This window comes from Gopherus flavomarginatus, chromosome 20 (genome assembly GCF_025201925.1).
Source record: "Gopherus flavomarginatus isolate rGopFla2 chromosome 20, rGopFla2.mat.asm, whole genome shotgun sequence".
Classification (NCBI taxonomy): Eukaryota; Metazoa; Chordata; order Testudines; family Testudinidae; genus Gopherus; species Gopherus flavomarginatus.
Genome location: NC_066636.1, coordinates 20,057,061 through 20,081,295, shown reverse-complemented (window position 1 = coordinate 20,081,295; position 24,235 = coordinate 20,057,061). Strand labels below are relative to the sequence as shown.

At 51.4% G+C, this 24,235-nt stretch overlaps 2 protein-coding genes and 1 long non-coding RNA gene across 7 annotated transcripts in view; 2 read left to right on the top strand and 1 right to left on the bottom strand.

The window, feature by feature from the left end:
• The first annotated feature begins 650 nt into the window (after positions 1-650).
• On the top strand, positions 651-3,252 carry BOLA1 (bolA family member 1). The gene is made up of 2 exons (XM_050930706.1): positions 651-767; positions 1,701-3,252. The coding sequence occupies exon 2, from the start codon at positions 1,726-1,728 to the stop codon at positions 2,158-2,160; it is 435 nt and encodes a 144-aa protein (XP_050786663.1). The 5' UTR covers positions 651-767; positions 1,701-1,725; the 3' UTR covers positions 2,161-3,252.
• A 9,991-nt stretch (positions 3,253-13,243) lies between these two features.
• SV2A (synaptic vesicle glycoprotein 2A) overlaps positions 13,244-24,235 on the bottom strand; it is a 50,799-nt gene continuing 39,807 nt past the window's right edge. For 2 of the 4 annotated variants that reach the window (XM_050930686.1, XM_050930685.1), the window contains 5 exons: positions 21,543-21,707; positions 20,739-20,872; positions 18,595-18,798; positions 17,161-17,320; positions 13,244-14,215 (listed from right to left, as the gene is read on the bottom strand). In XM_050930686.1, the coding sequence (XP_050786643.1) occupies positions 14,032-14,215; positions 17,161-17,320; positions 18,595-18,798; positions 20,739-20,872; positions 21,543-21,707 (847 nt within the window). In that variant the 3' untranslated portion in view covers positions 13,244-14,031. Of the gene's footprint in view, positions 14,216-17,160; positions 17,321-18,594; positions 18,799-19,163; positions 19,253-19,469; positions 19,498-20,738; positions 20,873-21,542; positions 21,708-24,235 lie in introns of those variants that run through there. The other 2 variants (XM_050930688.1, XM_050930689.1) reach the window with 2 other exon arrangements.
• Positions 23,288-24,235, top strand: LOC127038204 (uncharacterized). 2 transcript variants are annotated; one of them, XR_007770599.1, is made up of 4 exons: positions 23,288-23,364; positions 23,812-23,905; positions 23,949-24,018; positions 24,116-24,235. It is a non-coding gene; the product is annotated as an uncharacterized LOC127038204 (long non-coding RNA). The 2 variants fall into 2 exon arrangements; XR_007770600.1 differs by lacking the exon at positions 23,288-23,364 and adding an exon at positions 23,399-23,466 and having other exon boundaries at positions 23,855-23,905; positions 24,116-24,233.

The following is a 24,235-nucleotide window of genomic DNA, read 5'->3' as shown; positions in this document are numbered from 1 at the left end:
AAGCCCTCACAACACTTGGTTAGAAAACACCAAAATTAAATTTTTTGATTTTTTTTTCTGGATTTTTGGAGGGTTTCCCCCCATCATAAACAATTCGGCAAAACTGGCATTAATGCACGAAATGTTCTAGTGTTGACTAATCTGTATTTGTTGCCCCCTCCCCCCAAAAAAGTTTTATAGGAAAAATTTAACCCAACTCTAGACAGAGGGTGCAATTCATCCTGACATGGTGCCCTGAGGGAGGCTGATGCCAAGGGGGATCACTCGATTATCACCTGTTCTGTTCGTTCCCTCTTGGTCACCTGGCATTGGATGGCGTAACACAGGATACTGGGTTAGATGGATCTTTGGTCTGACCCAGTCTGGCCATTCTTATGGGGTCAACAACCAGGCATGGCTCCATCCTTTGCCCAAGGACACTCAGGGTGCAGGGGGATGAGCCAGGGCAGCCTGGGATGGATTGTTCCAGCTATGCTGCCCCAGTGAGGTCAATGGAGCAGAGGGTGCACTGAGCAGGTTGCGGACAGAACTACAATTCCCAGAATGCACCTGGGGAACGGGTGGGGTGGGAAATCAGACGGGCTGGTGAAAGGCCTCCTGGGAGCTGTAGTTCTCTCTCGCTCTCCTACCCAGGTTCTGGAGGGGCGGGAACTACATTTCCCAGGATGCAAATCCCTGCCTGGAAGCGCGTGGGGGCTGTGGCCGCAGGAGGGTGGCTGGAGCCGTGAGAACAGGAACGGCCGCCGGGTCCCTGCACAGCAGCACAGGTAGGGGCCGGCGGGGTCCGCTGGGGACGAGCCAAGCCAAGCCCAGGATCCATCCCCCCCCCAGCCGCGCAAACCCAGTATCTCCCCCCCCAGCCGCGCAAACCCAGAATCCCCCCCCGCCCACCCGCGCAAACCCAGGATCCATCCCCCCCAGCCGCGCAAACCCAGAATCCCCCCCCCGCCCAGCCGCGCAAACCCAGGATCCATCCCCCCCCAGCTGCGCATACCCAGGATCCACCCCCCCCAGCCGCGCATACCCAGAATCCCCCCCCCCGCCCAGCCGCGCAAACCCAGGCTCCTTCCCCCCGCCCCAGCCTCGCAAACCCAGGCTCCTTCCCCCCGCCCCAGCCTCGCAAACCCAGGCTCCTTCCCCCCGCCCCAGCCGCGCAAACCCAGGCTCCTTCCCCCCGCCCCAGCCGCGCAAACCCAGGCTCCTCCCCCCCTCAGCCGCGCAAACCCAGGATCCATCCCCCCCCAGCTACGCAAACCCAGGATCCTTCCCCCCCCTCAGTCAGGCAAACCCAGGATCATTCCCTGCATTGTATGCAGATTAGCACCCTCTCCCAGCCCCACACACCCAGGATCTCCCCACCGTGTAGCCGCAGGATAATCCCCTCCAGCATGCAGGTACCCCCACCCCCCCCAGGTGCAAACCCAGGCTCCCTCCTCTCCCTCTGGGCAAACCTGGGATCTCCTCCGCCCCGCATGCAGCCTCCCCTCCCAGGTTCTCCTCCTGCCCTGCATGAAATACCCTCCCCCCACATCCGAGGCTGTCATCATGCTCACCCTTCATGCCCCCTGTGTTCCCCCTCCTGATAACAGGCTCTGCCCACCCCATGCACAGCTACCCCTTACCCTCCAAATCTGCAGGCAGCGGATGCTGTTCCAAGGGATGTTGTCTCAGTTTGTCCCTCCCCACTCTCTGTGTTGTAGCCTTGGGGTGCTGTCCCTACTCCGGATGCTCCCCTCTCGCCTCCTTCGCCAAGCCCTCCCTCGGCCAGCCCCCAGCTCCTGGTACTCAACAGCCAGTCCCGTCATGGAGGAGAAGCCGGTGGAGTCGTCTATTCGCGCCAAGCTCCTGCAAGCCCTGCAGCCAGTGCACCTGGAGGTGCACAACGAGAGCTCCATGCACGCTGTGCCCCGGGGCTCCGAGACCCACTTCAAGGTGGTGATCGCCAGCCAGCGCTTCGCCGGCCTGCCCCTGCTCCAGCGCCACCGGCTGGTGAATGAGATCCTCCAGGCTGAACTGGCTGGGCCCGTGCATGCCCTCTCCATCCAAGCCAAGACCCCCCAGCAGTGGGAAGAGAACCAGAGTGTGAGCCAGAGTCCGGGGTGCCTTGGGGGATCCAGACACGACCCGCACATGGCGACCAAACTGGGCAGCCAGGGGTAACCCTGAGGGACGGCGCTGGGGGTCAGGGGGTTGGGTTAGCTCAGTTCACTCCCCGGAGTGACCCTTACACTCGTTTTGTGACCACATCCAGAGCCTTGCAAAGCCGCCTAGCGCTGGAAGTGGAAACATTCACAGGCTGGGGTTGCACCACCAATGCCGGGAGTCCACCAGGGTCAGCCCCAGACTCTGCCCGCCCCCTGCACTTGGCCGTGGGTTATTGGCTTTTCGGTTGGTCGTGTGAAATATCCCTGGCTCCGCTGCTGTCATGGTAGTGGGAGGGTCCAGCTAGCGCACCCGGTAGGTTCCCGATAGACACTAACACATGTGTTCACGATAATTGTGTCTGCAGAACTGGGTGAGATTTGCGAAGCCTGATTTTGAATGGAGACTGGGTGCCCGAAATCTCTCCAACAGCTTTAAAAAGCTCAGTGTCGTGCGTTTAAAGGGGGAGGGAAAGCCCTTGTGTTGTTAATAAAGCTCTCGGCTGAGCAAAGAATGGGTTCACACTGGAAAGCAGTGACTCGTGTCTCTGGATTTGGTTGACTCTGGTTGAGTCTGCAGCTGCAAAATCTGTATTTCACATGGGAAACTGAGACAAGCTGGCTTGGTTTTTACCCCGTGCACATCGTCCCCAGCTACAAGGATTCTGCAGAGCAGACCCTGCCCCTGATGACCGGGGATGTAATTTGGGACTGTCATTGGAACAGGTGAGGATGTTCGAGCTAGAATAAACTCTGGCGCCTGCTCCTGTCTCTGGGCTGGCCCTGCAAGGCTCATAGAAGCCCTTTGGCTTGTGCTGGCTCTGCAGGGCTACTAAAAATATATGTAAGGCCAATGAGAGAGAAGTCATTTCCGCTATCAGCTATGAGCGCTGCATCCAGAGAGGCAGCAGATGAATAATGCTAATAATACCTACCTGGGATAGAGCCGGCGATGCCTTTTCCCCATTTGCTGCAGGGAGGAAAACAGAAATTAAGGGTTGAAAGAATCATCATCAGTTCTGCTTCGTTTCAGTGTTAACTCTTCATCGGTTCTGCTGTATTTTGCAATGTGTTCAGCTTGGGGCAATGGAAAATAGACTGGTCAGTTTTGTGACTGTGAGTGTGTCCATCTGTCCATCACACCTCCCCCCCCCCCGCCCCCCGCCAAGGTAGTTGGTGTCAATTTGGCCTCTGCTTCTCCTGTGCTAATACAAGACTGGGATGTTGGGGTTAAAAGCAACACAGGGAAACATTCAAAACACTGTTGGGGCTGGAACACTTCCCCACCCCACCCACACCCAAGCTTCATGGGATGTTTGATCTCAAAGTTATTCATATGGGTCTTTTATTTTATTTTATTTTATTTTAACACCCTCCCCAGTTAAAATTAAATTTGGAGCAAAAATCCAGACAGAAAACAGTCTGTAGCAGCCCAATTTGGTTTTCCCCATAACTGTTAGGGCAGGGTTTAGCGAAAGCGGGCACACGTGGTGACGAAATGAGCGAGGTCTGGACTGTGTGTTTGGGATTTGGAATGTTCGGGCTTCGTCGACTGACTCAGCTGCGTGGCCAGAAGGCTCCCGGGGATTACAGGGCCTGGGAAGTTTGGAAGCTCTCGTTATCTTTCTCCTTTGGGACTGTTGGAGGATGTTTTTCCTGGCTGGGGCGGTAGCTGAATCCAATTAGGAAATAAAAATGATTTGTCTCTGATTGTGCAGCTCTGAAGAACAGGGGAGATTCTGCTCTCAGTCCCACGAGTGGAAACACAGGCTGAGCAAATCATTGTGCATTATATTTTCTGCTGACCTTTTTCATAATCTTTGTCCCACTCCCATACGCACAGTGTGTGCAATCAAAGAGGGGCGCAAACCCATTTATTTCCCAGCACCCCCAAAACCACCCCCCAGCCCAAACCAGACTCCGAGGCAGCTGTTTATTTTTTTAATCTTTTAATCTTTTTTTCTTTTTACATTGACTTTTGTGGAATATTAGTTCATGGCGCTGGAAAAAATTGTCACGGGCGCAATTGCTTTTTCCAGCCAAACGAACCTGACACGGCTCTTTTTATTTCATTCACAGCACCGTATTTTTTTTATTGGATTTTTTTTCCCAGCATGACATTTAAAATAATTGTCATATCTAATCACTCTGTTTTATACAAAATGGACAAACCGAAGACCACAGCTGAATTCTTAGTTTGATTGATTTTGGGGGGGGGGGGGGCGAGGAGGGAGTTTTGTACATTTTTGTTCTTTACAAACATCTAAAAACTACACCACAGCACAGTTTTGCATACGGACAGTACTACGCATGTTTTCTTAAAAAGACCAGCTACGCCGAAGAATGGAAAGAGTGAAAGATCGAGAGAGACAGTTACTTAGAAAAACAGGATGGGTTGTGCTGTTTGATTGCTTAGGGCTGGCGCAGGTCGCGTGGAACCAGCTCTGAATCTGCTTGCTATGAGTGAAGGATCCTTTCTGCATGGGATTAATTACGAGAGCCCAGGGTGTAAAGCTGATGGGACAGCTTCTATTTTGGGGTGTTGGATTTGGGGGGGGGGGGCGAGGGGGGAGTTGCTGAGTTCAAACCAGCACTGGTGCACATTGTGGGGACCCATTCCACTGGCTCACATGCTCTTCTCTGCCAAAAAGAGGTGTTATTTTTTTGCATCTTGATGCAAAACCCAAGAGGAGATGAGGCAGCTAGCCTAGGGAAATCTCCCTGGTGGAGAATATAGTCCTGACCTTGATTAGCTACATCAGGGTAAAACAAACTTCCTGGGCCTTCTGTCCGCCAGGGCTTCCCCTGGAAATGTAAAACCACAGCAGTTTTTGCAGCAAAGGCAGCCTGTCCAACAGGGCAGATTGGGTGTCAAAACGCTGCCCCATCTGAATGCTCTTGTACAAGGTGCAGTGCAAAACCTACAAGGCTCCCTCGCCCTCCTGCACGCTCTGTGCAGGCAAATCTTCCCCGTGGGCATTTCACTTGCACCCAGATGCCACAAGGATGGACCTTAAAAATCTAGATAGGGCTACGGCAGAGTACATCAGCACTGGATGTCTTGCCCAAAGATCTGACCCAGCTCAGCCTCCAGGCCTGGAGAATCCCTGACTGAGGGGGTTTCTCTGCCCCATGCTATGCAGGAAGTCAGATGAGATCAAACCGGTCCCTTCTGGCCGTGGCAATCTAGGATCACCCAGAGCGCTTGGTTTGGAAGGGGTTTGTGCTGCATCCTCCATGTGATGGCACTTCCGAAGATGGTGCTCATGGAATGCACCCTTCAGCCTGCAGGCCAGAGGATTCAGAGCCTCCCAGGCTGCGGGGAGCATGGTGTAACTGAATGGGATGGGGGAGGACGTCTTGGCCAACTGCTGCGGCGTTAATCTGGCCTGTACCTGGGCACAGTCATGCACGTTCAGATGTGAGACTGCAGGGCTTTGCAGCGCCCTGTCTGGGCACGTTTGTGACAAATTGTTTTTCGTCACCGCCCACCGATTCGTCAAAGCCAAAAGGGGGGCTGGGTTCAGCAAATCACACGACTCGGAACAGGGTGGAAGGAAACATTTAAACACCATCGAAACGCTTCACTCGACGCTTTGTAAGCGACACGTTCCTGTTTGGTGTGCCTCTTGCATTGGCCATTTCAGCTCGTTCAGTCGAAAACAAGGTTTGGAAAAGAAAAGAAAAACAGTCCGAGGGGAAAGGCCACGGCCAGAAAGTAGTGAGACAAAAAAACTTCAGTTGGCAAACGGCGTCAGGGTTTGCCTGGGCGAATAGCTGTGATTTCGACTTTTCAGGCCCCCGTGAGACGGAGGGGCAAAAACTTTAAACGCTCGACAGGATTCACAGGGCGGAAGGGCCGTTCTCCATGCAGCTGAACGTCTGAATCAGTGACGCCCCAAGCGTGGCAGGAGAGGCCTAAACAAAGGGCCTGTGGGAGGGAAGAAATGCTCTGTCTGCCCCTGTGACTGATCATTGCTAAGGGCAACGAGCCAGGTGGGGATGCGCAGGCCCACCATGGGGCAGCCCTAGGGCAGAAAAATTGGCCCTCCCATTATGGGAGCGCACGTTGCGACTGTAGCTCTTTGCTTCCCACGTGCTTTTGTCCTTCAAAGGACTGCCTTGGGTGCTAGCCCAGCCACTGGGCTAAGCTGCACCCGAGCAGGGTTAAGCGGTGACATAGGATCATAGGCTTAAATTGCAGCACGGGCGGTTTAGGTTGGACATTAGGAAAAACTTCCTAACTATCAGGGTGGTTAAACACTGGAATAAATTGCCCAGGGACATTGTGGAATCTCTGTGACTGGAGATTTTTAAGAGCAGGTTAGACAAACACCGGTCAGGGATGATCTAGATAATACTTAGTCGTGCCACGATTGCAGGGGACTGGACTAGATGATCTCTTGAGGTCCCTTCCAGTGCTATGATTGTGCTTTTACCTGGTTCTAGCTTGCCTCTCGTTAGCCAGAGGACCCCTACCCCCCATTGTTTGTCTTGTCCCTTTGCCAAGGTGCATCAATCTGGATGAAGTGAGGATGCTGGCTGGCAAGGGAGGGCGGAGGGCGGGGTGGTTGAGACGCAGCAGCTGTTTCTTTCCAGGCGTTCCAGGAGGCGTGCGAGCGCCTCGTGGCCCATGCTTGGTGGGACAGTGGTGGGGATTTGGGCTCCAGTGTAAGAGGAAGCCCGGCTGGTTTTAGGTTGCTCTTGGTGCAGGTACCTTTGTGCTTCCTCAACAGCTGCTTGTTTTAAGACTTTAGCTGCTTGTTTAAAATGTGCTCTGGGAACCCTCCCGATCCGCTCCACAGAGGGAAGGTGGGAAATCCAATTGTGCACGGAGCCCGACCTACAGGGGGCTCTGAAAAAAACCTTCCTTCCCCTAAAGCACCACTTGCAAACCCTTCCACCTGGACCAAATGCCCCCCCCACACATACACCTGTGCTGCCCGCTCCCCATCAGCTGGGACAGCTGCACCTGTTGATTGAGAAGACATGAACTACAGTAATTAAAAAAAAAAAGTCAAAAAATATTTGGCATTTGGTGTCATCCAACTTGACGTAAGGGTCAAGTAAGGGTTGTCCTGGGCGATGGGTGCATTTCAGAGCTTTCTGTTGGTCCTGTTTAGCCGGTTCTACGTACTAAAACACATCATTAGTGAGTGTGCCAGCACTGCTCAAATGGAGCAGGCACCAGCAGGGTCCCCCAACCGCTGTTCTGCCAATGGAGGAGCATTGCTGGTAGCTGTCGCAATGAGTTACCTCCCAGAGCACGTCCACTGGAGTCGTCTCACGTTTCCATTGGCGTAAGCGAGCTCAGACTCCAGGCCTGGGTGGTGCAGCTGCTGTAGCTGCTACAGGCCTGATGCTCAATTTACAGCGCAAAAGTCACCTCAACGGAAAGGAGACTCAGGCTCCTAATCTCTATCTTCTGGCTTCCTAGGGGCCCATTTCTGCCCTGGGTTACTTCAGCTCTGGGGGTTACCTGGGAACGAGGAACCTGGAGTTGGGGTGGAGGGGCGGAATCGGCAGATCTGAGTGGCAACAGGGTGCAGGGGAGAACCTGTCCGGCTTTGCGCTTTTTCCTACATCGTGTGTGGCTTGCGCTGTGCTCACCCAGGGATGCCACCGCTCCTGCTCCCAGACATCTGTGAGGAGCCCCTCAGGTGGGGTTGTGTGTGAGCCATCGCAGCAGGGTTGGGGGACAGGAGAGAGTTTCTGCTGATCTCAGAAGACAGGGGTGCTGATTACTTATAAGGAGCCCAGGGCCAACAGGCTGACCCTGCTGGGGGACGGGGGGGGTGGGGGGGGGGAGGGCAAGTGATCATTTTCAAAATGTTTGTGACATTTATCCCCTTCCCCCTTTTTCTTTTCAAGCAGCTGGTGAACATTTTCCAACATGTTCCCTATTTTAAATCTTAGATTTCAAAATAATTCTCTAAAAGGGGGCGGGAGGTGGGCAGATCTTCCCCTCCCTCGGACCAGTTTGCTCCAGTAAGATAAAAATCCCTCCTGCCTAGAACGTCGCTCTCCTACTGCTCTCTCGTCTCTTTGGCTCCAGTTTGCAACTAGATTTTGTAACGAAAAGCGTGATACAATGATGAGTGTTTGTTTTTTTAAAAAGGAGACTCAGGGTAATATTTTCCAAAATGCCTAAGTCCCATTTCCAAAAGTGACTTTAAGCCTTAGGGGCCTAAATCCTCTTGACTGTCAATGAGAATTAGGAGCCATCAAAAGCGCCTAGTGATTTTCGGGTCCCCCCCTTTTTTTTTGGCATACCTCCGTTGAACCATCTTAACACGGCTCGCTGCCCAGAAGGTGGGCAAATCAGATCTCTTACGCATGCCAAGCTGCGTGCACAACACTCAGCTGCTCGGACTCATAAGCCCTCTTGACAATTGGACTTACAGGTAACATTTTCAAAAGCAGCTGAGTGACTTAAGAGCCCAAATCCTATTGGACGTCCATAAAGCTCAGGCTCCTAAGTCCCATTTGAAAATGGGATGGATGCTCCCACGGGACATGGGTGCTTTTGAAGTTTCCGGCCAGCGTTCGGTTCGTTTGTTGTAAATTACTGTCCAAGACCATCCCCACCAGCTGTGCTATTCCCACTGCTCGCAGCCTCCCTCTTTTGGCCTAGAGTGGTTTGTCTCTACGGTGAGAAATGTGTAACCCAGTATCAGAACAAGCTGAGCCCAGGGTCTCGAGTTAAATCTTTCTAAAACTCAGTCCTCTTCGTCGCTCAGGCAGCCATGAGGCAAGTGTGCCCGCCGAGCCGATAGGAGAGAGGCAAACAGCCTGGTTAGGATAGCGAAACACTGACGATCACCTGGGCCGTGCAGCCCTCCCTCACTGGAGCAGGGGGCATTGGTGTCAGCTCGGCTGCAGCATCAGGACCACGTTTTCTAATCTCCCCTCTACACCAGCCTTTTAAAATGAACTTGTGTGGGCAACACTCAAGCTCCCTTCTGGCTCAGGTTACAATGTGGTCGTAATCCAGTCTGGCCCCATTCACAGTGGGGTGGAAAAACCGACATCGTTGGGACCAGTACAGCTTCTTCGATTGAGCTGAGCCTCCTTCTAGGTGGGACCTTTGTCCTACTATAGCGCATGGCCTTTTGGTACCTTTATTAAAGGGACTGGCTACCCAGCAATAACCTTGTGGTTAGCTGCTAAAATAACATCTATCAACTGTCATGCTTCAGGACTGGAACTATGGTTGCTGCATGGGTCAGGAAGGAAATTCTCTGTCACATGACATGCAGGTGCTTGATGCATGTCCTTTCTCTGATCCCCCAGCCATCATGTGAGGCCCAGGGGCTGATTCACTCTTTGCCTTGCACCTTGTGCAGCCACTGCTCAGTGCAAATCACCACTTTTCTCACTAGGGACTGGTGTGCGCCTGCTGTGCAAGGGACTGAATGGGTGTGCAGTGCCACCACATCAGAGAAGTGGCACTACGTGTTGACTTTACCCAGCTGTACATGACGATGCAAGGCCCAAAGCACTGAAGAATTAGGCCCAGAGGCTCCTGGCCTTGTCTACACCCAGAATAATAACAAGACCTAGCACCTACAAAGCAGCTGCATGGGCTTAACGTAGGGTGGTTCTTAAAGTGCTGCAAACCCTTGTGTAGATGCTGCTAGTTCAGTTTACATTAACCCGGTTCTCAATCAACTTAAGCTAAACCCTAGTTTAAAGTGAACTGTGTCCACGCAGCCTTTTGCATGAGATGAAAATCACTCTCAAACTGATGCCACCCTCCACCTGGGCCAGCAGCCCTGATTCTCCAGGGCAAACCCTTACGCTTGTAATAAATTATGACACCTTTGTTTAATTAAGCTTTGTTAATGGAAGAAACATTATGCCCTCTCTTTCTGCCAGAAAAGGAGAGGAATGATAGCTGGGCTAGGGAGCCTGAGCTAGGTTTGATTCCTACCTCTCCCACTGATTCCTTGTGTGACTATGGGCAAGTCACTAGGGAGTGTCTACCCTCCCTGCAGCGGTGTGGCGGCAGCGTGTATAGACAGGCCCAAGCCAGCTAACTGGAGCACCAATAGCAGTGAAGGCTAGAGCACAGGCAGGGGGCTGAGTGGGTTTGTCCAGCCCCTGGAGCTGCAGCTTTGTTGCTATTGTTGTTCGAGTGAGCGAGCTCACAGCTAGGTTGGATATGTCTATTCGTGCTGCACTCACTCCTCTGATCACAGGATAGACAGACTTTTTGTCTCACTGTGCCTCGGTTTCCCTACCTGTAACTGGCCACAGGGTACGGCTGTGAGCATTAGACATTGTGATGTGCTCAGATAGCCCAGCGAGGGACGCAGGGGACTAGGTAGCTGAGAGACAGAGACACAAAACTCTTGCTTTCAGCTATGCTTGCAGGAGGCGGGGAAACTGAGATCTGGTGTAAAATTATAAAGGAAGAAAAATATACTACTCTTTAAAATGTAAAAAAATACAACTCTCGCTTAAAATGATACAGCAGTACATTTCCCCCCTTGGTGTACGCCACACTTCTCTACGCATCAGAACAGAATTGGCGACTTTGCTCTATTGTCTAATGTGGGCCTAGATGACCTTAAACTGACCCCCCCTTCCCCAAATACAGTTTGTTTCTCTGTTTAGCTCTGCAGCGAAGGTAAGATATTTAATTCCCTGTTTTGGAGCTCGTCTGGCACCCGTTACCCCAAAGACCCCCAGCAAAACCAACACAGGTGCTTGTCAATCTCACCCCTTGTAGAAAAGAACATTTTTGGTTTGGTGTGTGTCCAGCTGCTATGATTAGATTAATGGGCACCGGGGACCACACGCCTGTTCAGATCTTCGGATGACGATACAAAGAGACACATCTAGCTATTAAAACATGGAATCTGCATGGGCAATTAACCTACAATGTCACAATTAGTGGGCTTTGTTATGCAAATGAGTTATAAAATACAACCAGAGAACCATGACTACCCCCCCCCTTTTCCTTCTATCAAAGTTGCCCTGAAGTCCAGATTCTGCTCTGTTAGACTGGTAGGACATGGATTTACTCCAGATTTACCCCCAGGATAACAGAGAGCAGCATAAAGACATAGCCCAGTGCATTATGTTTTTAAATTAAGAATTGCTCTGTCACCCTGCAAGGTAGAGATCTGGTTTTAAAAAGCTTATTTCCTTCCGCACCACCACTGGGGTCCTGCTGCTTGTTAGAATTCAGAGACAGGGCAGTGGTGGGGGTTAGATTAATTGAAGATCTGGGTTGGAACTCACTCACCATCTGGATTTTTGGCCAGCACTCTAGCATGTGCTTAAAACCGGTTGACCTCAGTGGGTGAATGTGCATAAACACTCTCCTGCCATCCAGGCGCTAGCCTCCTCCTTGGGTAAGGCACCACGCGTGTGTCTCTTCCAGCGCAAGGTCAGAACAGAATCAAGTATCTCCATCCCCTTGCTGACAGCAGAAAGGACATGGCCGGGATCCTTCTGTCATGGTTTCCAAGCCATGTGATGGGAAAGATGCTGAGACATCTGCCTAACATTAGCTGAGGTTTTAAAGAACATTTACATTCTAAGCTATGACCAGCCCCCAGGACAGCTTCTTAGCCTCTTGGTTCCTGGACACTGCTGGCTTTATAGCACAGAGAATTTAAGGGCTGGCATGGGACACTCCGCTTGGAATGAAAAAAGTGCATTGGTCCTAAGGGGAGAAGGCAGGCCAGGTCGTGCTTCCACTCTGTGCCTGTGGATGGCGCTAGATGGCTGCTGCAACAAGATTGCTGTTCTCCATCCAACACCCACTGCTGCCTATCATGGTGAGCACTTTGCAACCCACAACAGGGTGTCTTTAAAATAGCCTCCTACTGTCCCTAAGGACCTCTGACCTCACTGCGCCTTCAGCCGAGCAATACATTTGCCCAGCTAGTCCTGGTGAGCAAACTCTTCGGGGAATCTTACGCTAAGCCCCTGGCAGCACGCAGCACTGCCCCAGCTCTGCCTTACGTCAGTTAAATCTGCAGCAGGAAAGCAACAGCAAGAAAAGGCAGCCGGATCTGGGGCCAGGGCTTTGGGCCCCTTTGGGGCTCAGGTGTGGCCTGTCTCTAATAAGCAAGGCGCAGTGCTTTGGGTGTTGCAAAAGGAGAGCCCATTTGTGTGGCGCGATTGGGCCTTACGTGCTGAGTTCTGATCTGCCCTCCCCTAGATTTAGCTGCCCTCCACCGCTGGGGAGTTCCCGCTGGAGAGCGTCCCAGGCAATAGATTTTCAAGGATCTTACTTCCCCTTTGGGAGCAACATAGCTGGGTTGAGCTAAGTGTAGCTTAGACCTTAGGGTCAACCAAGGAGCTGGGGGAAGGTGGAGAGACAGAGGGCGACAGAGTTAAATACACAAAATGCCTAATTGGAATGACCAGCAACCCACAGACAAGACCAAGGTTAGCGGTGCTATCAGGCCAGCTGGGCTGCTGGCCTGGAGCAATGGAGTCCTGATCTACTATCACACCCTGCCCCACACTCTCCCCCAGGCTGTGTTTCTGGATGGCCTTTGTGGGGAGGGACCTGGGGAGAATTAAAAAAAAACCCAAAAGCAACACCAACCAAAAGCACAATCCCTAAGCTTCAAAGTCAGATTTTCTCCCCCAAAACAGAAGAAACAATGTTTAAAATCCCTGAATAAACAATTAGAAAGAAACAGAGCATCGCTGTATTGTTCAGATGAAATGGCTAATCGGAGGAGGGGAATCTCCCTGGATTAGTGCATGAAATTCAGTCCTGTTACAGAGGGATTTCTGAGCGGATGTTGGTCCAAAGGAGAAAAAATAATGCTACTTTGCCCTCACATACAGCACCTTTCCTCCAAAGCATTCAACAGAAGGAGGCAAGTATCGTGATCCCTGTCTTACAGATGGGGAAACTGAGGTGCTTGGCGCATTAGGACCAGCCACCCACCAGAGCCAAGGATATAACCACTGCTGTGATACAGCCTCTGCCATGCCAATGAGATCCTAGACCTGCTGCCTGCAAAATGTATGAATGTCCGATACCACTAGAGTCTACAGGGGTGGATGCCAGCGGTGTCTGGCGCAGATTGGCCAGCGATTTGTGACACCAGCGAGACACGATGCGAGGACGCGTGCAGATCAGGATTTCAAATTCAGTTCACGTGACACAGAGGAACAACTTAGCTCTGCCGATTTGCTCCTGCAAACCTGGCTTAGAAGCCTGAAACGGAAGCTTTGTTAACACCTGAAATCGACACTACTTTACATATGACTCAAAGGGCCCTGAAAAAGCAGTGGTGGGGGTGGGGGGTTGCGTTGCTCACCACACACCACAGGTGGCTGATGAAAAAAATAAACGAGGATTCGGAGAATATTACACAGCCAAGATCCGTGAGCACACGTTGCACGTACTACTAGTTTACACCCACGTGTGTGAAATTAAATGGTGCACGTGTTTACCAGTGCACACCCTAGGGCGAGCTCCACAAAGGGATTTCGGGTTTCTGCTGCATGGCAGGGCACCTAGACATTAGATGTCCCCTTTGAGGAGCTGGCCCTAGCCCCTAGCGTCCAGCTCTGATCAGGAGCTGGGTCAATTGGCAGCTGCCCAGATAATCCATTTACACTGCCGAGGCTGGGCCATTTCCAGCCTGAATTTAGTGCAAAGAGGTTCTTCCCCACTCCACCTTCTCAGTCAAGTTTTCTCCCCTCCTCCCCAACTGCCGCAATGAATAAGCCGATTCTCACACATGTAATGACACCAAAAATAGAGAGGGGAGGATAGGAAGGAAGGAGCGGTTGGGGGAAAGGGAGCGAAAAAATAAAATAATCAAAATTAGAAAATAAGACATTTCACAGTGTCTAACAACTTGAATCTCCTGGGGGTGAGGAAATCTGGGGAGGCATACACCCCCACTCACTGCAACACCTGCCCACGCGTCTCCGGCAGCCTTAACGCTAGCGAGCTGCCCACAGCTAGCGCTGTCGAGGCCAGCAAGATGGGCACTGCTTTTGTGATGCCGACGAAGGAGGTGAAGATGCTGATGCCCAGGACGGCCGCCAGTTTGCAGAGGGCATTGAGGAAGCCAAAGGCAGTCGTCCTAGAGAAGCGGGGAGAGAGGACAAGGTTACAGGAGATCTAAAGGGGTGTGGGGGGGCAGTAGGCTGGTGGGTGAGGGGGTGGGGTTAATGTCCCCTTTCTCCCTAAAAGATGGAGAACAAGCAGGGTCATAGCAGCGACGTTTCAGCCTCGTGGCCTGGGAATCTGGACACCTGTGTTCTGTTCCTGGCTCTGCCACTGATCTACTGCATGACCTTGGCCAAGTCCCTTCCCCTCACACCCTTTCTCCTGCCTCTCTCTCAGTATATGTACAGCACCTGGCACAATGGGGCCCTGACCTCAGTTGGGGCAGAGTGCTACCCGTAACACCCAATGATGCAGAGGGGAAAGGATTTTTTATCGTGCGCGTACACACACACTCTCTCTCTCTCTCTCTCTCTCTCTCTTTTTAAAGCTCTGCTGTTCACATGTATTTTTCTATCAGGAAATCAGTCACCCCAGTGTATTTAACACCAAGTACAGCAAAGCTACAGTAAATCTCTTCAACAACAGGCCCTGCGTTCTAACTTTAGCTGCAAACTCTCCAGCCTGCCTCTAGTCAGCACAGGGGCCCAGCTTCCATTCCTCCCCCCACCCTCATCCGCTTAGAGAAACAAAGTCTAGTCCATTTAATGCGTTACTGCCTGGAGCAGCTCCCCAGTCCCTGCACACAGGCCACCTGCCCTCCTCTCCCTTCCTACTGTCTATTTCCAGCCTGCGGCAAGCTGCAGTCAAAGATCCCCTTTTCCTAGGGGGAGCAGCTCTGCAAAAAAAACGAGCACACATGCGTCAGGCACAAGCAGAGTCCAGACCACCACCTGGTGCCCATGCATCAGTGCCTCTTGCTCTCAGTGATGGGCCCTCGAGACAGCCAAGGCCCAAGCTGGAAGCTCTGTGCATCAACTGTGCTTGCGTGATTGCTCCCCTGCCATCAGGGGTGTCAGCAGGCGGCAGCTGCAGTGACTCTCAGCCCCAGGTGAAAGGGATGTGATTCATGGCTTAGCCTGGAGGTGGCGCCCTTGAGCCATCCTGCATTGACACTGCCTTGTCCTCCACATGTTCAGCCTCAACCCTGCAGCCTCCCTGCCCCTACCATGCAAATATGGATGTGCTCCCAGAATCCTTTGTGGGCCTTCCTCAAGCACAAGGGTTTATGGGGAACCCCTGGCATCTGAGGGGGAGGCGGGGACAAATTGGCAGCCCAGGGAGAGGGGGATGTCAGCCGGCAGGCTCGGCGTGCCAGCGTAGGCCTGGTCCGGCTAAACGATGATTGCTGGCTCCTGGGGATGTGGCAGAAGATCTTGACTCTCAGAGTCAAATTCACCCGTGCCGGGGCTCACCCTACAGTCAGTGCCCAAATCATAGATGAGAAAACGGGGGTAGGGCAAGAGGAAATCACAGGTCTGTGCAGCCAGTTAGCAGCAGAGGTGGGAAGAGGACCCCCAGGAGTCCTGTGCCCCAGTGCTCTACTCTGTCCAGTAGACACCGCTCCCCATCCAGAGCTGGGACTAGAACTGGTTGAAAAAGTGAGAGGGGAGAGGGGCTTCATTTCTGTGAAAATTTGTCCAGTTTTAAGAACATAAGAACAGCCGTACTGGGTCAGACCAAAGGCCCATCTAGCCCAGTATCCTGTCTACTGACAGTAGCCAGTACCAGGTGCCCCAGAGGGAATGAACAGAACAGGGGCTCATCACGTGATCCATCCCCTGTCGCTCATTCCCAGCTTCTGGCCAATAGAGGCTAGGGACACTGTCCCTGCCCATCCTGGCTAATAGCCATTGATGGATCTATCCACCATGAACTAATCTAGTTCTTTTTTGAACCCTGTTACAGTCTTGGCCTTCACAACATCCTCTGGCAAGGAGTTCCACAGGTTGACTGTGCATTGGGTGAAGAAATACTGCCTTTTGTTTGTTTTAAACCTGCTGCCTATTCATTTCATTTGGTGACCCCTAGTTCTTGTGTTATGAGAAGGAGTAAATAACACTTCCTGATTTACTTTCTCCACACCAGTCATGAGTTTATAGACCTCTATCATAGCCCGCTTTAGTCTTTTCTTTTCCAAGCTGAAAAGTCTGAATCTTACTAATCAAAATGTGCCCTCCCAAAGCAGGCTGAAATGTCAAAACTGTGGAAATTTTCACAGAAACAGGTTTAAGGAAAAATTCCATTTGGGAAGAACTGAAATGGAACTTGTTGGCTTTCCAGCTGCCCTCAGGAAAGGCTCTAGTTAATCTCTTGTGAAATTGATAAGTACCGTCCCTCCCACTGTGGAGAGGCAGAGAGCCCTACCACACTGCCTCCCTGTGAACTGCCCCAGCTCTGGGCGCCCGAGACGGTGACCAGGCAGCAAGTGTGAAAAATTGGGATGAGGGTTGCGGGTACTAGGCACCTATAGAAGACAAAGCCCCAAATATCAGGACTGTCCCTATAAAATCGGGACATCTGGTCACCCTAGCGCTGAAGAGGTGCTGCTTGTCCCACTGAGCTGGGGCAGGGGGAGGCAGGGGCACCCTCGTCTTTGCCTCTCCATCCCCTGGACCTGGCGTTCAACAAAGGTTTGGTCAAATCTCTGCCTGATTTGGCTCAAGATTTCACTCTGCCCAATTGGCATCTTCCAGCAAAATTAAGTTTAGCTGGAAAGTTTCTGACTGGCTCCTTGCTTCTGCTTTAACCACTAGACTCTCCTCCTGGGGCTGGGAATAGGAGCCAGGAGTCTTGACCCCCCCCAGTCATTCTGGTCTAGCCATTGGACCACCTTCCCTCCCTCCAACATGCAGGGTCCTTCAGGCTCTAACAGGTATATATCGTTACTGCATCATCTTCCCAAAGCTACCAGTCGAGGTGGTAACCCACGATTCCTCCTTCTCAACCACGTCTCGACTGAGCATCCCGGGCTCAGGACTTGCTCTGCCTTGGGTAGATAATGGAGGAAGAGACTTGTACCTTTTGTCGGAGGGGTAGAGCTCCACCGTCAGCACGTCCAAGGCGTTCCAGGAGGCGATGCTGACCCCCCCGAAAAGGCAGAGCAGGGCGATCATGGCTGACTCGCTGTTCCCGAACGACAGGAAGAAACAGCTGATGCACGACATCACACTGGAGCCGGCTGCAGCAGGACAAGGAGAGGCGTGTTAGGCTGGGGAGGAGGGTGTATCCGCAGGGACGGGCCTTGCTGGAATCATACCTAGTCAAAGTCAGCATCGCCTGCCTGGTGCAAGAACCTTTCCCTACATATTAGCCTCCATAGTTCAGTGGTTTGCGCATTGGGCTGCTAAACCCAGGGTTGTGAGTTCACTCCTTGAGGGGGCCACTGAGGGATCTGGGGCAAAAATCAGTACCTGGTCCTGCTAGTGAAGGCAGGGGGCTAGACTCAATGACCTTTCATAGTCCCTTCCAGTTCTATGAGAATGGTATAACTCCAATTATTATTGTCCTGCCAGGCCTCCTGACTGTCCTCTCCACACAATCCAGTGCAAGATCCTTCTCTTCTGCAGCCTCCTTGCCCTACCCACCAGCTTCCTCTTTGTTCTGCCAGTGAAAGAGCCACCGACTCTTCAATTCTGCCAGGCCTTCCGGCTACGAGGCAGCTGGGGCAGCTGGCCCGAATGGTGCAGGGTTGCAAATCCTAGCTGTGCCCCTGCTCTGCAAGGAGAAGTTTCCCCTCAGTGCAGGTCAAGGAGGAGAAGGCTCATTGGCAACAGCTGATGCCTATGGACCAAGACGGTCTAGCTCAAGCATCAGCCAAGGAATAGAGCCAGTTGGGAATTTTTCAACTCAACTTCCCCCCCCCCCAGGAAAATGGAATCATTGAATCTGTTCGTGGGAAAGGGTCAAATCTGATAAATTTCCACTTTCAAACCATTTGAGGAGTTCTGTCTTTCAGCTTAAAATGACTTTCCATTTTGAAACGTTGTTCGGGTATGATAAACACTCACAGTTTCAAAAGAGAAGAGGTGGAAATAAAAAACAAACATTCTGAAACAATCGAAACATAACATGTCACCGACCGGATTCAGAAAGAAAACATTCCGATTTTCAGTTCGCGACAATTTTTAAGATTTCAAATTTTTGTCCCGAATCTGGATGGGGGGAAACTTTGAAATCTCAAAAATTCTCACAGGCTGGGGAAATCTTTACTTCCCAGCTCTATCATGCAGCCAGCCTGGGGATTCTGTTAAGGGGTGAGACCTTCTCTGGCCAGTAGGGGGCAGTTGCAACTTCAAGCCACAGGGAAGCTGGATTAAAGGGGCAGGGATCAATTTTTGTTCCTGCAGCCAGGATCTACAGGGGGATCAGTGCAGAAGGAACAGGCTATCCCTACCCCTATGCTGCCACCACCACTTCCCTTGCCAGTCCCCAGGCAGCATCCCCGCCCCTCACCCAGCATCCGGAGGCGCCCGATCTTGTCCATAAGCAGGGCTGAGACAATGTTCCCTGGCAGCACAGCCAAGGTGCCCAGGAAGCTGACGAAGTAGATCATGTAGGCGTTGTTGTCATCGCTGAAGTCCAGCTGGCAGCCTTCTTTGTTGTGCAGGAAGCTGCTGTTGGCCATTTTGGAGTTGATGAATTTGTACTCGAACAGGTCTGTGGAGAGGGAGAAGATGACACTGGGCGTGGCCTTGCACAAAGCTGCAGAGCGATTAGCAAGCCATTTGCCCCTCCCACTAAGCAATGGGGGGTGGGGAGGCAGATGGGCTGAGATGCAGCCACCTCTGGGGTGGAACACAGCAGCTGCTTAATGGTTGGACAGCAACATTGCACAGGGTTTGCACACCCAGCACCGAAAAGCAAACGACTTCTCATGTGCAACACGGCTGCTGTTTAGCAGCCTCACAGCAATGCTGCGCAGCTGTCACTCGCCCACCACTGAAAAGCAGCCACCTCTGGGACAGAGCGTGGCTGCTGTTTAGTGGCTAAACATCAACGCTTCACAGGGATCGCTCACCCACCACTGAAATGCAGCCACCTCTGAAGTGGAACACAGCTGCTGTTCAACAGCATGAGCAGAGCTGGAAGTGGAGATAGAAATGCAGGGGAATTGTAAGCCACCGGGGTGTAATTAACCAAGTAACCAAGACGAACACTTTTCTGTTTTGCAGACCGGCCCAGAGATTCTTAATCAACATAAGCAGCCGGGTGCCTGAGTTTTAATGGTTAGGTCCAAGCTCACCAGAGGGCAGAATGAGTCAGTGCGGCATTGCAATAGGAGGAGGGTGGGACACAGAGGTCCTGAGTGGTCATTTGTTCTCGCACACCTTGGAGTGGCATCTGTCCCAGGTGAAGATGGCTTTTTGGGGGGCGGGGGAGGGAGGTAAATTTGCTCCCCCTTCGACAGCATTTGTTGATGCCTTTCAGAAAATACATGGGTTAGCAGCTCCAGCTGCCTGATCTCTCCTTGTCTAGGGCTCCCCTCCAAAAGCCCATCAGAGTCTATTCAGTGCTGAGTCACCACAAAGCAGCTAATCAGCACAGCCCGGAGAATATTTAGCAGCAGCCTCACAGCAAGTGCAGCAATTTTAAGCCCCGCAGAGGGCAAGGTGGGGAATTAAAGCCCTAAACCAAAACTGCCCTGGCCCAATCCTCCACCCTGCACCTTGCCCAGCCATTTCCACTGGTGCAAAGCGGTTCCCGGATGCTGCCTGGTAGCTTTCTACACCTCCTTTGCATCAGTGTGTTTATATGGCTGCAGATGGGAGCAGGGCAGTGGAGAATCAGGGCCCCTGTTTGTTCCCCCATCACGCTGGTTGAGACACTGCCCTTCACTGACACCCCCCTCCCCAAAACATCACAGTCATGTCGCTTGCCCGCCTCTTCGAGGGACCCCAAAAGCAGCATCTGCACTGGTTAGGCTAGTGAACACAAGGGCTATTAATCCTCATGCTCCATGGCACAAGCTGACCACCAGCTGGCGAGTCAGGAAGGAACCTCCCCTATGAGGTATACTATTAGCCAGCAAGGTCCAGTGTTGGAGATTTCAGCCTGTCTCTAAGGGCATGTCTACACTGCAAAATACAGTGTGTTCTTAACATGGGTTAACTAACCCACATTAGCTAACTCAGGTTCAAATAGAAGTAAAGACACGACAACCTGGCTTTTATCTGGGCTTAGTATCTCAAGTTCAGTCCCTGGCTTGAATTTGAGCTGCTGACCCAAACTGCCAGGTCTGCACTGCTATGTTAACTTGAATCAGTGACCCCAAGCTCAGAACGCACCTTTGCAGTAAAGACATAATCTAAAAGGCAGAGAGTCAGCGTGGCCCAGTGAGTCTGGAACTGTCTCAGTGGGTCTCAACCTATTTATCATTGTGGGCTACATCCAATGTCTGGGGATTGGTCCTGCTTTGAGCAGGGGGTTGGACTAGATGACCTCCTGAGGTCCCTTCCAACCCTGATATTCTATGATTCTACAATTCGACTATGGCCCTGTGGATGTCACATGGGCCGCAGCTCTGTGTTGACTGGGCCAGGTTGAGAACCATGGGTCTAGATGGCCCATTGACTTGTTACAGGGCAGCAGGAAGTTACCTGTGTTGTAGAAGACAGTGGAGATGAAGGAGCAGTTTTTGAAGAAGGTGTTGCTGGAGGTGATGTCTTCGAAGTAGCACTCCTCAAACAGGGAGTCCTCAAAGGAGACGGATTTCAGCTTGAGGCCGATGAACCTGCCAGGTACGAACCCGGGGACTGAGCGACCCAAGAGCGATTGGGATAGGAGGTGTGGGTTCCCTCCATCATGGGGGAAGAAAAATGGTTTCTGGACCTTGCTAAGCCAGACACTGGATGTTCAGAGACCCCTTCTGTGCAGTGAGTTTGGTGGGTCTCAGTTCAGTATCCACGACTGGGAGTTAATTAAGTATCTGCAATTGGCACAGCAGATAACTCAAGGCTTGCATGGACTATGGGGGTACGTAAAGGCAGAGGTCGGTGTGTGGCAGGGTGAGGGTCAAGCTTGCCTTCTTGATGTTTGTGCTCTGGATACACAAAGGATCCCAACCTCCCCGACTGCACTCCTGGTGAGGTTCTGGCTGCATTTCCTCCAGCACCTATATTTATTCATGCAGCCCTCCTCCCCTCCAGCCCAGAGACCTCCTCCCGGCACTGCCCAGACTAGCTATCCCCCAGCGCAGGCACATGCAGCCCATTCTCTGCAACCACGGAGCCATGTTAGACCCCTGCAACTTCCCAGTGTCCTCACAGGCTCTGCCAAGTACAGGACAGCTGGTTGTTTTCCCGTGAGCACGCCCCCCCCCCGCATCTCGACCCATCTCACAAGGGTCAAAGAGGGCTCTTGCTAATTGCCCTGGGGGTGAGGAGGGACGACCCACCACTCACTTGTCGTTGTAGTATTCACCGTTGCGGTGGATCTGGTTCTCCAGGGTGAAGTTGAAGGTGAAGTGCTCCACCTTCTCATGGGTGAAGAGCTTGGTGCGGGAGGCATATTCGATGTTCTGTAAATGCTTGATCATATCTGGGAACCAGACGGTCAAGCCGTAGTAACTATTAGAGAGAGACAGAGAGAAAGAGAGAGATCAGTACTTATTGTCTGTAGTGCCTAGGAGTCTGAGTTGTGAACTAGGCCCCCATTGTGCTAGGAGCTGTACATTGCTATTGCTATTGCTATTAGGTGCATTATGGTAGCTCTAGCACCCTAAGTCATGGGGCAGGAGCCCAGTGTGCTAGGAGCTGTACGAAGAAGGAACAAAACTCAGACTCTGCCCCAAGGAGCTCCCAGTTAGTGCTGGGTGGGAAATGGTTTCCTGGGACATTTCTGAAAAATGTTCCTGTCTAGACTCAGGATGAAAAGATGAAATCTCAAAACTTTTTCACAAACTGAAAAAAAACCCTGCAGTTCAGGTCAATCAAACTGCTTCGTTTTGATCCGTTTGAAATGCTTCATTTCCATGTTGACCTGTTTGTTTTTCTTTTTTTTTGAAAGTTTTTTAAAAGTATAAATTAAGTTAAATTTCCACACAAAAAGTCGTTTCTGACTGGAAAATAAATGTTTGGTTTCAAAAAGGTTGAAACATCCTGTTTTGATCCTTCTGACTTTTTTTCCCCAGCTGGGCAATTCATCAGCTCGCCTCTTTCCTGCAGAACAATTCGGTTTCCATGAATCTGCAAATTTTTTTTTGCATAAAAACATTTCTCGGAAAAATCCCCAACCAGCTTGATTTACAATCTAAGTATCAGACAAGGGACCCACTTCTCCTGAGTCCCAGTCCTGGGCTCTGTCTCCAACGTATGCTGGATCTGGTGCTTAAATCTCAGGGCATCCTTTCCCAGTACGCTGCCCTGACAGCATCCGTTCTCTGCCGGCATCCATTCTCCATGGACCATCTTGTCTTTGGCCTCTGTGCTGATGCTGCTAACAAGAGGCTGGCTGAGACTGGGGATCCCCACCCCTAAATCTGGGCTCTCTGCCATCCAATGGTGGATTTGAACCAGCCACCTGAAGGCCCCAGAGTTGCCCCATAGAATGGGAGGAGGTCTCTGGGCTCGGTGGGTTGTGGTGGTGGTGGTGGGGGATGATCATCAAGAGGGCAGCCCTGTAGATTGGGATCTCTTGTGTATTGAGAGCATGGGCACCAGCTGGGCATGCTTGCCCCCCACCCCCACCACACACCAACCCCTGAACCATTCAGATGAGCCCCCAGCTGACTGTAATGGTGGCTTAAAGACAGCAGGAAAATGTACTGACCCCTGCATAGCTGGGGGCCCGCGGGGTGATCAGAGAAAAAGGAGGGAGAGAAGGGGAGAAAGAAATGGCCTTTCCTGCAGCGACTCTCATGGCAGATTCTCCGCATTGAGCTCCATCCTTCAGCACCAAGGACAACTACTAGAGTCCAAAGTCTGCCTGAAGTCCTTCCCAATACCACTGCAGGGGCTATAACCCAGGAGTCCTGACTCTAAGCCCGTCACTGTAGTCACGGGAGGAGATTCCCTCCCAGACACAGAACCCAGGAGTCCTGATCCATCGCCAGCTCCAACTTCAGTCACTGGATCATGTGCCCGCCCTGGATCAGGTGCCAATATATGGGGAGTTAATAGGCTTTCTTCTTAATGTTCAAAAAGAGGATAGATAGATAGATAGATAGATAGATAGATAGATAGATAGATAGATAGATAGATAGATAGATAGATAGATAGAGGGGGTGTCTGGGGATAGATAGATAGATAGATAGATAGAAGGGGTGTCTGGGGATAGATAGATAGATAGATAGATAGATAGATAGATAGATAGATAGATAGAGGGGGTGTCTGAGGATAGATAGGAAAATAGATAGATAGATAGAGGGGGTGTCTGGGGATAGATAGATAGATAGATAGATAGAAGGGGTGTCTGGGGATAGATAGATAGATAGATAGAAGGGGTGTCTGGGGATAGAAAGATAGAGGGGGTGTCTGGGGATAGATAGATAGATAGATAGATAGATAGATAGATAGATAGGGTGTCTGGGGATAGATAGATAGATAGATAGATAGATAGATAGACAGAGGGGGTGTCTGGGGATAGATAGATAGATTAGATAGATAGAGGGGGTGTCTGGGGATAGATAGATAGATAGATAGATAGATAGATAGAGGGGGTGTCTGGGGATAGATAGATAGATAGATAGATAGAGGGGTTGTCTGGGGATAGATAGATAGATAGATAGATAGATAGATAGATAGAGGGGGTGTCTGAGGATAGATAGGTAAATAGATAGATAGATAGAGGGGGTGTCTGGGGATAGATAGATAGATAGATAGAGGGGGTGTCTGGGGATAGATAGATAGATAGATAGATAGATAGATAGATAGAGGGGGTGTCTGGGGATAGATAGATAGATAGATAGATAGATAGATAGATAGATAGAGGGGTGTCTGGGGATAGATAGATAGATAGAAGGGGTGTCTGGGGATAGATAGATAGATAGATAGATAGATAGATAGATAGATAGAGGGGGTGTCTGGGGATAGATAGATAGATAGATAGATAGATAGATAGATAGAGGGGGTGTCTGGGGATGGATAGATAGATAGAT